Genomic DNA, 10568 nt, shown 5'->3' with positions numbered 1-10568 from the left:
AAAAAAAAAATCTCAATTTCCAATTGTGTTAACGTTAGGAAATTTGAAGCAAACCCGAGAAGGAAATGCCAGCCAAATAAATTAGCCACTGACAAGGCCAGAGATCGGTGTTCTATCGCAGCTGATTAGATGAATGGGGCATTGGGGAAAGCGCTGATTGGAATAAAAGGGTGAAAGGTCGATCTGATAAGCGAACGTAACAATATTTTGATTGTTTCAAAGGAAGAAGAGTTACGTCTGGTTCGATGGATTGTTCCGATCTGTCAGCATGAATGGATGAAGCCATCTTGAGAGAAATGAAAGTGTTTTTTCATGGCGCTGAATTTATCACTCGCCGATGGTTGTATAAGTTGTCAGATTGTTGAATCATTTATTCCTGTAGATCTGTGTGTGCGAGTGTCACTAAGTTCTTCTTGCACATGTCTTGTTGCTTTTCTCAATGGCACATACATTCTATTGAATTGGTGTAAAAAAAAAAACAAAAAAAAAAAAAACTACTCTACAGATATCTCGTTGTATCGTTTAGTATTTATATCATCAAAGCCAGAGTAGTGGAGGTAGTGGAGGTAGTGGAGGTAGTGGAGGTAGTGGAGGTAGTGGAGGTAGTGGAGGAGGTAGTGGAGGTAGTGGAGGTAGTGGAGGTAGTGGAGGTAGTGGAGGTAGTGGAGGAGGTAGTGGAGGTAGTGGAGGTAGTGGAGGTGGTAGTGGAGGTAGTGGAGGTAGTAAAGGAGGTAGTGGAGGTAGTGGAGGTAGTGGAGGTAGTGGAGGTAGTGGAGGTAGTGGAGGTGGTAGTGGAGGTAGTGGAGGTAGTGGAGGTGGTAGTGGAGGTAGTGGAGGTGGTAGTGGAGGTAGTGGAGGTAGTGGAGGAGGTAGTGGAGGTAGTGGAGGTAGTGGAGGTAGTGGAGGTAGTGGAGGTAGTGGAGGAGGTAGTGGAGGTAGTGGAGGTAGTGGAGGTAGTGGAGGTAGTGGAGGTAGTGGAGGTAGTGGAGGAGGTAGTGGAGGTAATGGAGGTAGTGGAGGTAGTGGAGGTAGTGGAGGTAGTGGAGGTGGTAGTGGAGGTAGTGGAGGTGGTGGAGGTAGTGGAGGTAGTGGAGGTAGTGGAGGTAGTGGAGGTGGTGGAGGTAGTGGAGGTAGTGGAGGTAGTGGAGGTAGTGGAGGTAGTGGAGGTAGTGGAGGTAGTGGAGGTAGTGGAGGTGGTAGTGGAGGTAGTGGAGGTAGTGGAGGTGGTAGTGGAGGTAGTGGAGGTAGTGGAGGTGGTAGTGGAGGTAGTGGAGGTAGTGGAGGTAGTGTAGGTAGTGGAGGTAGTGGAGGTAGTGGAGGTAGTGGAGGTGGTAGTGGAGGTAGTGGAGGTAGTGGAGGTGGTAGTGGAGGTAGTGGAGGTAGTGGAGGTAGTGGAGGTAGTGGAGGTAGTGGAGGTAGTGGAGGTAGTGGAGGTGGTGGAGGTAGTGGAGGTAGTGGAGGTGGTGGAGGTAGTGGAGGTGGTAGTGGAGGTAGTGGAGGTAGTGGAGGTAGTGGAGGTAGTGGAGGTGGTAGTGGAGGTAGTGGAGGTAGTGGAGGTGGTAGTGGAGGTAGTGGAGGTAGTGGAGGTGGTAGTGGAGGTAGTGGAGGTAGTGGATGTGGTAGTGGAGGTAGTGGAGGTAGTGGAGGTGGTAGTGGAGGTAGTGGAGGTAGTGGAGGTAGTGGAGGTAGTGGAGGTAGTGGAGGTAGTGGAGGTGGTAGTGGAGGTAGTGGAGGTAGTGGAGGTGGTAGTGGAGGTAGTGGAGGTAGTGGAGATAGTGGAGGTAGTGGAGGTAGTGGAGGTGGTAGTGGAGGTAGTGGAGGTGGTAGTGGAGGTAGTGGAGGTAGTGGAGGTAGTAGTGGAGGTAGTGGAGGTAGTGGAGGTAGTGGAGGTAGTGGAGGTAGTGGAGGTGGTAGTGGAGGTAGTGGAGGTAGTGGAGGTAGTGGAGGTAGTGGAGGTAGTGGAGGTAGTGGAGGTAGTGGAGGTGGTAGTGGAGGTAGTGAAGGTAGTGGAGGTGGTAGTGGAGGTAGTGGAGGTAGTGGAGGTAGTGGAGGTAGTGGAGGTAGTGGAGGTAGTGGAGGTAGTGGAGGTGGTGGAGGTAGTGGAGGTAGTGGAGGTGGTGGAGGTAGTGGAGGTGGTAGTGGAGGTAGTGGAGGTAGTGGAGGTAGTGGAGGTGGTAGTGGAGGTAGTGGAGGTAGTGGAGGTAGTGGAGGTAGTGGAGGTAGTGGAGGTGGTGGAGGTAGTGGAGGTAGTGGAGGTAGTGGAGGTAGTGGAGGTAGTGGAGGTAGTGGAGGTAGTGGAGGTGGTAGTGGAGGTAGTGGAGGTGGTAGTGGAGGTAGTGGAGGTGGTGGAGGTAGTGGAGGTAGTGGAGGTAGTGGAGGTAGTGGAGGTAGTGGAGGTAGTGGAGGTGGTGGAGGTAGTGGAGGTAGTGGAGGTAGTGGAGGTGGTAGTGGAGGTAGTGGAGGTAGTGGAGGTGGTAGTGGAGGTAGTGGAGGTAGTGGAGGTGGTAGTGGAGGTAGTGGAGGTAGTGGAGGTAGTGGAGGTGGTAGTGGAGGTAGTGGAGGTAGTGGAGGTGGTAGTGGAGGTAGTGGAGGTAGTGGAGGTAGTGGAGGTGGTAGTGGAGGTAGTGGAGGTAGTGGAGGTAGTGTAGGTAGTGGAGGTAGTGGAGGTAGTGGAGGTAGTGGAGGTGGTAGTGGAGGTAGTGGAGGTAGTGGAGGTAGTGGAGGTAGTGGAGGTAGTGGAGGTGGTGGAGGTAGTGGAGGTGGTTGTGGAGGTAGTGGAGGTAGTGGAGGTAGTGGAAGTGGTAGTGGAGGTAGTGGAGGTAGTGGAGGTAGTGGAGGTGGTGGAGGTAGTGGAGGTAGTGGAGGTAGTGGAGGTAGTGGAGGTGGTAGTGGAGGTAGTGGAGGTAGTGGAGGTGGTAGTGGAGGTAGTGGAGGTAGTGGAGGTGGTAGTGGAGGTAGTGGAGGTAGTGGATGTGGTAGTGGAGGTAGTGGAGGTAGTGGAGGTGGTAGTGGAGGTAGTGGAGGTAGTGGAGGTAGTGGAGGTAGTGGAGGTAGTGGAGGTAGTGGAGGTGGTAGTGGAGGTAGTGGAGGTAGTGGAGGTGGTAGTGGAGGTAGTGGAGGTAGTGGAGATAGTGGAGGTAGTGGAGGTAGTGGAGGTGGTAGTGGAGGTAGTGGAGGTGGTAGTGGAGGTAGTGGAGGTAGTGGAGGTAGTAGTGGAGGTAGTGGAGGTAGTGGAGGTGGTAGTGGAGGTAGTGGAGGTGGTAGTGGTGGTAGTGGAGGTGGTGGAGGTAGTGGAGGTAGTGGAGGTAGTGGAACTAGTGGAGGTAGTGGAGGTAGTGGAGGTGGTGGAGGTAGTGGAGGTAGTGGAGGTAGTGGAGGTAGTGGAGGTAGTGGAGGTAGTGGAGGTGGTAGTGGAGGTAGTGGAGGTAGTGGAGGTGGTAGTGGAGGTAGTGGAGGTAGTGGAGGTGGTAGTGGAGGTAGTGGAGGTAGTGGAGGTAGTGGAGGTGGTAGTGGAGGTAGTGGAGGTAGTGGAGGTAGTGTAGGTAGTGGAGGTGGTGGAGGTAGTGGAGGTAGTGGAGGTAGTGGAGGTAGTGGAGGTAGTGGAGGTAGTGGAGGTAGTGGAGGTGGTGGAGGTAGTGGAGGTAGTGGAGGTGGTGGAGGTAGTGGAGGTGGTAGTGGAGGTAGTGGAGGTAGTGGAGGTAGTGGAAGTGGTAGTGGAGGTAGTGGAGGTAGTGGAGGTAGTGGAGGTAGTGGAGGTGGTGGAGGTAGTGGAGGTAGTGGAGGTAGTGGAGGTAGTGGAGGTGGTAGTGGAGGTAGTGGAGGTAGTGGAGGTGGTAGTGGAGGTAGTGGAGGTAGTGGAGGTGGTAGTGGAGGTAGTGGAGGTAGTGGATGTGGTAGTGGAGGTAGTGGAGGTAGTGGAGGTGGTAGTGGAGGTAGTGGAGGTAGTGGAGGTAGTGGAGGTAGTGGAGGTAGTGGAGGTAGTGAAGGTGGTAGTGGAGGTAGTGGAGGTAGTGGAGGTGGTAGTGGAGGTAGTGGAGGTAGTGGAGATAGTGGAGGTAGTGGAGGTAGTGGAGGTGGTAGTGGAGGTAGTGGAGGTGGTAGTGGAGGTAGTGGAGGTAGTGGAGGTAGTAGTGGAGGTAGTGGAGGTAGTGGAGGTGGTAGTGGAGGTAGTGGAGGTGGTAGTAGAGGTAGTGGAGGTGGTGGAGGTAGTGGAGGTAGTGGAGGTAGTGGAGGTAGTGGAGGTAGTGGAGGTGGTGGAGGTAGTGGAGGTAGTGGAGGTAGTGGAGGTAGTGGAGGTAGTGGAGGTAGTGGAGGTAGTGGAGGTGGTAGTGGAGGTAGTGGAGGTAGTGGAGGTGGTAGTGGAGGTAGTGGAGGTAGTGGAGGTGGTAGTGGAGGTAGTGGAGGTAGTGGAGGTAGTGGAGGTGGTAGTGGAGGTAGTGGAGGTAGTGGAGGTAGTGTAGGTAGTGGAGGTAGTGGAGGTAGTGGAGGTAGTGGAGGTGGTAGTGGAGGTAGTGGAGGTAGTGGAGGTAGTGGAGGTAGTGGAGGTAGTGGAGGTAGTGGAGGTGGTGGAGGTAGTGGAGGTAGTGGAGGTGGTGGAGGTAGTGGAGGTGGTAGTGGAGGTAGTGGAGGTAGTGGAGGTAGTGGAAGTGGTAGTGGAGGTAGTGGAGGTAGTGGAGGTAGTGGAGGTAGTGGAGGTGGTGGAGGTAGTGGAGGTAGTGGAGGTAGTGGAGGTAGTGGAGGTGGTAGTGGAGGTAGTGGAGGTAGTGGAGGTGGTAGTGGAGGTAGTGGAGGTAGTGGAGGTGGTAGTGGAGGTAGTGGAGGTAGTGGATGTGGTAGTGGAGGTAGTGGAGGTAGTGGAGGTAGTAGTGGAGGTAGTGGAGGTAGTGGAGGTAGTGGAGGTGGTAGTGGAGGTAGTGGAGGTAGTGGAGGTAGTGTAGGTAGTGGAGGTAGTGGAGGTAGTGGAGGTAGTGGAGGTGGTAGTGGAGGTAGTGGAGGTAGTGGAGGTAGTGGAGGTAGTGGAGGTAGTGGAGGTAGTGGAGGTGGTGGAGGTAGTGGAGGTAGTGGAGGTGGTGGAGGTAGTGGAGGTGGTAGTGGAGGTAGTGGAGGTAGTGGAGGTAGTGGAAGTGGTAGTGGAGGTAGTGGAGGTAGTGGAGGTAGTGGAGGTAGTGGAGGTGGTGGAGGTAGTGGAGGTAGTGGAGGTAGTGGAGGTAGTGGAGGTGGTAGTGGAGGTAGTGGAGGTAGTGGAGGTGGTAGTGGAGGTAGTGGAGGTAGTGGAGGTGGTAGTGGAGGTAGTGGAGGTAGTGGATGTGGTAGTGGAGGTAGTGGAGGTAGTGGAGGTGGTAGTGGAGGTAGTGGAGGTAGTGGAGGTAGTGGAGGTAGTGGAGGTAGTGGAGGTAGTGGAGGTAGTGGAGGTAGTGGAGGTGGTAGTGGAGGTAGTGGAGGTAGTGGAGGTGGTAGTGGAGGTAGTGGAGGTAGTGGAGATAGTGGAGGTAGTGGAGGTAGTGGAGGTGGTAGTGGAGGTAGTGGAGGTGGTAGTGGAGGTAGTGGAGGTAGTGGAGGTAGTAGTAAAGGTAGTGGAGGTAGTGGAGGTGGTAGTGGAGGTAGTGGAGGTGGTAGTGGAGGTAGTGGAGGTGGTGGAGGTAGTGGAGGTAGTGGAGGTAGTGGAGGTAGTGGAGGTAGTGGAGGTAGTGGAGGTGGTGGAGGTGGTGGAGGTAGTGGAGGTAGTGGAGGTAGTGGAGGTAGTGGAGGTAGTGGAGGTAGTGGAGGTGGTAGTGGAGGTAGTGGAGGTAGTGGAGGTGGTAGTGGAGGTAGTGGAGGTAGTGGAGGTGGTAGTGGAGGTAGTGGAGGTAGTGGAGGTAGTGGAGGTGGTAGTGGAGGTAGTGGAGGTAGTGGAGGTAGTGTAGGTGGTGGAGGTAGTGGAGGTAGTGGAGGTAGTGGAGGTAGTGGAGGTAGTGGAGGTAGTGGAGGTAGTGGAGGTAGTGGAGGTGGTGGAGGTAGTGGAGGTAGTGGAGGTGGTGGAGGTAGTGGAGGTGGTAATGGAGGTAGTGGAGGTAGTGGAGGTAGTGGAAGTGGTAGTGTAGGTAGTGGAGGTAGTGTAGGTAATAGAGGTAGTGGAGGTGGTGGAGGTAGTGGAGGTAGTGGAGGTAGTGGAGGTGGTAGTGGAGGTAGTGGAGGTAGTGGAGGTGGTAGTGGAGGTAGTGGAGGTAGTGGAGGTGGTAGTGGAGGTAGTGGAGGTAGTGGATGTGGTAGTGGAGGTAGTGGAGGTAGTGGAGGTGGTAGTGGAGGTAGTGGAGGTAGTGGAGGTAGTGGAGGTAGTGGAGGTAGTGGAGGTGGTAGTGGAGGTAGTGGAGGTAGTGGAGGTGGTAGTGGAGGTAGTGGAGGTAGTGGAGATAGTGGAGGTAGTGGAGGTAGTGGAGGTGGTAGTGGAGGTAGTGGAGGTGGTAGTGGAGGTAGTGGAGGTAGTGGAGGTAGTAGTGGAGGTAGTGGAGGTAGTGGAGGTGGTAGTGGAGGTAGTGGAGGTGGTAGTGGAGGTAGTGGAGGTGGTAGTGGAGGTAGTGGAGGTGGTAGTGGAGGTAGTGGAGGTGGTGGAGGTAGTGGAGGTAGTGGAGGTAGTGGAGGTAGTGGAGGTAGTGGAGGTGGTGGAGGTAGTAGAGGTAGTGGAGGTAGTGGAGGTAGTGGAGGTAGTGGAGGTAGTGGAGGTAGTGGAGGTAGTGGAGGTAGTGGAGGTAGTGGAGGTAGTGGAGGTGGTAGTGGAGGTAGTGGAGGTAGTGGAGGTAGTGGAGGTAGTGGAGGTAGTGGAGGTAGTGGAGGTGGTGGAGGTAGTGGAGGTAGTGGAGGTGGTGGAGGTAGTGGAGGTGGTAGTGGAGGTAGTGGAGGTAGTGGAGGTAGTGGAAGTGGTAGTGGAGGTAGTGGAGGTAGTGGAGGTAGTGGAGGTAGTGGAGGTGGTGGAGGTAGTGGAGGTAGTGGAGGTAGTGGAGGTAGTGGAGGTGGTAGTGGAGGTAGTGGAGGTAGTGGAGGTGGTAGTGGAGGTAGTGGAGGTAGTGGAGGTGGTAGTGGAGGTAGTGGAGGTAGTGGATGTGGTAGTGGAGGTAGTGGAGGTAGTGGAGGTGGTAGTGGAGGTAGTGGAGGTAGTGGAGGTAGTGGAGGTAGTGGAGGTAGTGGAGGTAGTGGAGGTGGTAGTGGAGGTAGTGGAGGTAGTGGAGGTGGTAGTGGAGGTAGTGGAGGTAGTGGAGATAGTGGAGGTAGTGGAGGTAGTGGAGGTGGTAGTGGAGGTAGTGGAGGTGGTAGTGGAGGTAGTGGAGGTAGTGGAGGTAGTAGTGGAGGTAGTGGAGGTAGTGGAGGTGGTAGTGGAGGTAGTGGAGGTGGTAGTGGAGGTAGTGGAGGTGGTGGAGGTAGTGGAGGTAGTGGAGGTAGTGGAACTAGTGGAGGTAGTGGAGGTAGTGGAGGTGGTGGAGGTAGTGGAGGTAGTGGAGGTAGTGGAGGTAGTGGAGGTAGTGGAGGTAGTGGAGGTAGTGGAGGTGGTAGTGGAGGTAGTGGAGGTAGTGGAGGTGGTAGTGGAGGTAGTGGAGGTAGTGGAGGTGGTAGTGGAGGTAGTGGAGGTAGTGGAGGTAGTGGAGGTGGTAGTGGAGGTAGTGGAGGTAGTGGAGGTAGTGTAGGTAGTGGAGGTGGTGGAGGTAGTGGAGGTAGTGGAGGTAGTGGAGGTAGTGGAGGTAGTGGAGGTGGTGGAGGTAGTGGAGGTAGTGGAGGTGGTGGAGGTAGTGGAGGTGGTAGTGGAGGTAGTGGAGGTAGTGGAGGTGGTAGTGGAGGTAGTGGAGGTGGTAGTGGAGGTAGTGGAGGTGGTAGTGGAGGTAGTGGAGGTGGTAGTGGAGGTAGTGGAGGTGGTAGTGGAGGTAGTGGAGGTGGTGGAGGTAGTGGAGGTAGTGGAGGTAGTGGAGGTAGTGGAGGTAGTGGAGGTAGTGGAGGTGGTGGAGGTAGTGGAGGTAGTGGAGGTAGTGGAGGTAGTGGAGGTAGTGGAGGTGGTAGTGGAGGTAGTGGAGGTAGTGGAGGTGGTAGTGGAGGTAGTGGAGGTAGTGGAGGTGGTAGTGGAGGTAGTGGAGGTAGTGGAGGTGGTAGTGGAGGTAGTGGAGGTAGTGGAGGTGGTAGTGGAGTAGGTAGTGGAGGTAGTGGAGGTAGTGGAGGTAGTGGAGGTAGTGGAGGTGGTGGAGGTAGTGGAGGTAGTGGAGGTGGTGGAGGTAGTGGAGGTAGTGGAGGTAGTGGAGGTAGTGGAGGTAGTGGAGGTGGTAGTGGAGGTAGTGGAGGTAGTGGAGGTAGTGGAGGTAGTGGAGGTGGTAGTGGAGGTAGTGGAGGTAGTGGAGGTAGTGGAGGTGGTAGTGGAGGTAGTGGAGGTAGTGGAGGTAGTGGAGGTAGTGGAGGTAGTGGAGGTAGTGGAGGTGGTAGTGGAGGTAATGGAGGTAGTGGAGGTAGTGGAGGTAGTGGAGGTAGTGGAGTTAGTGGAGGTAGTGGAGGTGGTGGAGGTAGTGGAGGTGGTGGAGGTAGTGGAGGTAGTGGAGGTGGTGGAGGTAGTGGAGGTAGTGGAGGTAGTGGAGGTAGTGGAGGTAGTGGAGGTAGTGGAGGTAGTGGAGGTAGTGGAGGTGGTGGAGGTAGTGGAGGTGGTAGTGGAGGTAGTGGAGGTAGTGGAGGTAGTGGAGGTAGTGGAGGTGGTAGTGGAGGTAGTGGAGGTAGTGGAGGTAGTGGAGGTGGTAGTGGAGGTAGTGGAGGTAGTGGAGGTGGTGGAGGTAGTGGAGGTGGTGGAGGTAGTGGAGGTGGTAGTGGAGGTAGTGGAGGTAGTGGAGGTAGTGGAGGTAGTGGAGGTAGTGGAGGTGGTAGTGGAGGTAGTGGAGGTAGTGGAGGTGGTAGTGGAGGTAGTGGAGGTAGTGGAGGTGGTAGTGGAGGTAGTGGAGGTAGTGGAGGTGGTAGTGGAGGTAGTGGAGGTAGTGGAGGTGGTAGTGGAGGTAGTGGAGGTAGTGGAGGTGGTAGTGGAGGTAGTGGAGGTAGTGGAGGTGGTAGTGGAGGTAGTGGAGGTAGTGGAGGTGGTAGTGGAGGTAGTGGAGGTAGTGGAGGTGGTAGTGGAGGTAGTGGAGGTAGTGGAGGTAGTGGAGGTGGTGGAGGTGGTGGAGGTAGTGGAGGTGGTGGAGGTAGTGGAGGTGGTAGTGGAGGTAGTGGAGGTAGTGGAGGTAGTGGAGGTAGTGGAGGTAGTGGAGTTGGTGGAGGTAGTGGAGGTAGTGGAGGTAGTGGAGGTAGTGGAGGTGGTAGTGGAGGTAGTGGAGGTAGTGGAGGTGGTAGTGGAGGTAGTGGAGGTAGTGGAGGTGGTAGTGGAGGTAGTGGAGTTAGTGGAGGTAGTGGAGGTGGTGGAGGTGGTGGAGGTAGTGGAGGTGGTGGAGGTAGTGGAGGTGGTAGTGGAGGTAGTGGAGGTAGTGGAGGTAGTGGAGGTAGTGGAGGTAGTGGAGGTAGTGGAGGAGGTAGTGGAGGTAGTGGAGGTAGTGGAGGTAGTGGAGGTAGTGGAGGTAGTGGAGGTAGTGGAGGTAGTGGAGGAGGTAGTGGAGGTAGTGGAGGTAGTGGAGGTAGTGGAGGTAGTGGAGGAGGTAGTGGAGGTAGTGGAGGTAGTGGAGGTAGTGGAGGAGGTAGTGGAGGTAGTGGAGGTAGTGGAGGTAGTGGAGGAGGTAGTGGAGGTAGTGGAGGTAGTGGAGGTAGTGGAGGAGGTAGTGGAGGTAGTGGAGGAGGTAGTGGAGGTAGTGGAGGTAGTGGAGGTAGTGGAGGTAGTGGAGGTAGTGGAGGTAGTGGAGGTAGTGGAGGAGGTAGTGGAGGTGGTGGAGGTAGTGGAGGTAGTGGAGGTAGTGGAGGTAGTGGAGATTTTCACGATTAACTCGAGCACTAGACAATGCCAAGGACGCTAAATGGACCTCATTCACCAATCAAACAACATTTTGCCACGTGGTTCTCTATATCTTCTATACAAATTACGCAATCCATAAAGGCTGTCACGTGATACGTAATTTTCATTGTTGTATCAATAATATCACATGGGTAAATGTTGTTTGTTTGCGATTGGTGAATGAGGTACACTGAACTTTAACCTTGCAAACTAAATTCAAATAAATGTAGCCTCAAACAGGAAGAACTTTAAAAAAACAACAACTCTGCACTGCTAAAAAGCGAAGAAATTATATTATCCCTCTTTGGAAAAAAAACTTGAATTACCAACAATTCCTTTCCTCTGTAAAACGTATACGATGTAATGCTCACAATTTATGGTATCCTCTGAATACATAAACATTTCTAATTTGTGTAATCTTATAATCTTAATGTTTCTATACCAATTTTAAAGTTTGTAATTTTTTTTATTATTTGATATTAATTTAATTAATTTGCCGTCTGGAGTTTCAAAGAATGAAACAAAGATCCTGATTCTATTTGTGCAGTTTATACATTAGATAAGCTTTTCATTGCTACTTAAAAGATTTGATTTATAATGTGATCGATAGACTAAACTGTAATCTCCCCCTTTCAATGAAACTCTTCTCGAAGTAGGA

The 10568-nt window shown here is 53.7% G+C and overlaps 4 protein-coding genes across 4 annotated transcripts; all 4 read right to left on the bottom strand.

Moving 5' to 3' along the window:
* Positions 1 to 963: 963 nt before the first annotated feature.
* LOC129923179 (basic proline-rich protein-like) lies at positions 964 to 3009 on the bottom strand (the record flags this gene model as incomplete). The annotated part of the gene is made up of 2 exons (XM_056013072.1): positions 964 to 1584; positions 2092 to 3009. Coding segments are annotated over 2 exons (1539 nt in total), but the record flags the coding sequence as incomplete, so codon positions are not given.
* A 129-nt stretch (positions 3010 to 3138) lies between these two features.
* LOC129923218 (basic proline-rich protein-like) lies at positions 3139 to 5175 on the bottom strand (the record flags this gene model as incomplete). The annotated part of the gene is made up of 2 exons (XM_056013312.1): positions 3139 to 3673; positions 4151 to 5175. Coding segments are annotated over 2 exons (1560 nt in total), but the record flags the coding sequence as incomplete, so codon positions are not given.
* Positions 5176 to 5190: 15 nt separating this feature from the next.
* Positions 5191 to 7062, bottom strand: LOC129923220 (basic proline-rich protein-like; the record flags this gene model as incomplete). Its single annotated transcript, XM_056013314.1, has 2 exons — positions 5191 to 5230; positions 5597 to 7062. Coding segments are annotated over 2 exons (1506 nt in total), but the record flags the coding sequence as incomplete, so codon positions are not given.
* A 585-nt stretch (positions 7063 to 7647) lies between these two features.
* Positions 7648 to 9450, bottom strand: LOC129923219 (basic proline-rich protein-like; the record flags this gene model as incomplete). The annotated part of the gene is made up of 2 exons (XM_056013313.1): positions 7648 to 8233; positions 8501 to 9450. Coding segments are annotated over 2 exons (1536 nt in total), but the record flags the coding sequence as incomplete, so codon positions are not given.
* Between the last annotated feature and the right edge of the window lie 1118 nt (positions 9451 to 10568).

This window comes from Biomphalaria glabrata, chromosome 15, assembly GCF_947242115.1.
Source record: "Biomphalaria glabrata chromosome 15, xgBioGlab47.1, whole genome shotgun sequence".
NCBI classification, from domain to species: Eukaryota; Metazoa; Mollusca; class Gastropoda; family Planorbidae; genus Biomphalaria; species Biomphalaria glabrata.
The sequence above is the reverse complement of the archived record's forward strand: the minus strand, read 5'-3'. Positions and strand labels throughout refer to the sequence as shown.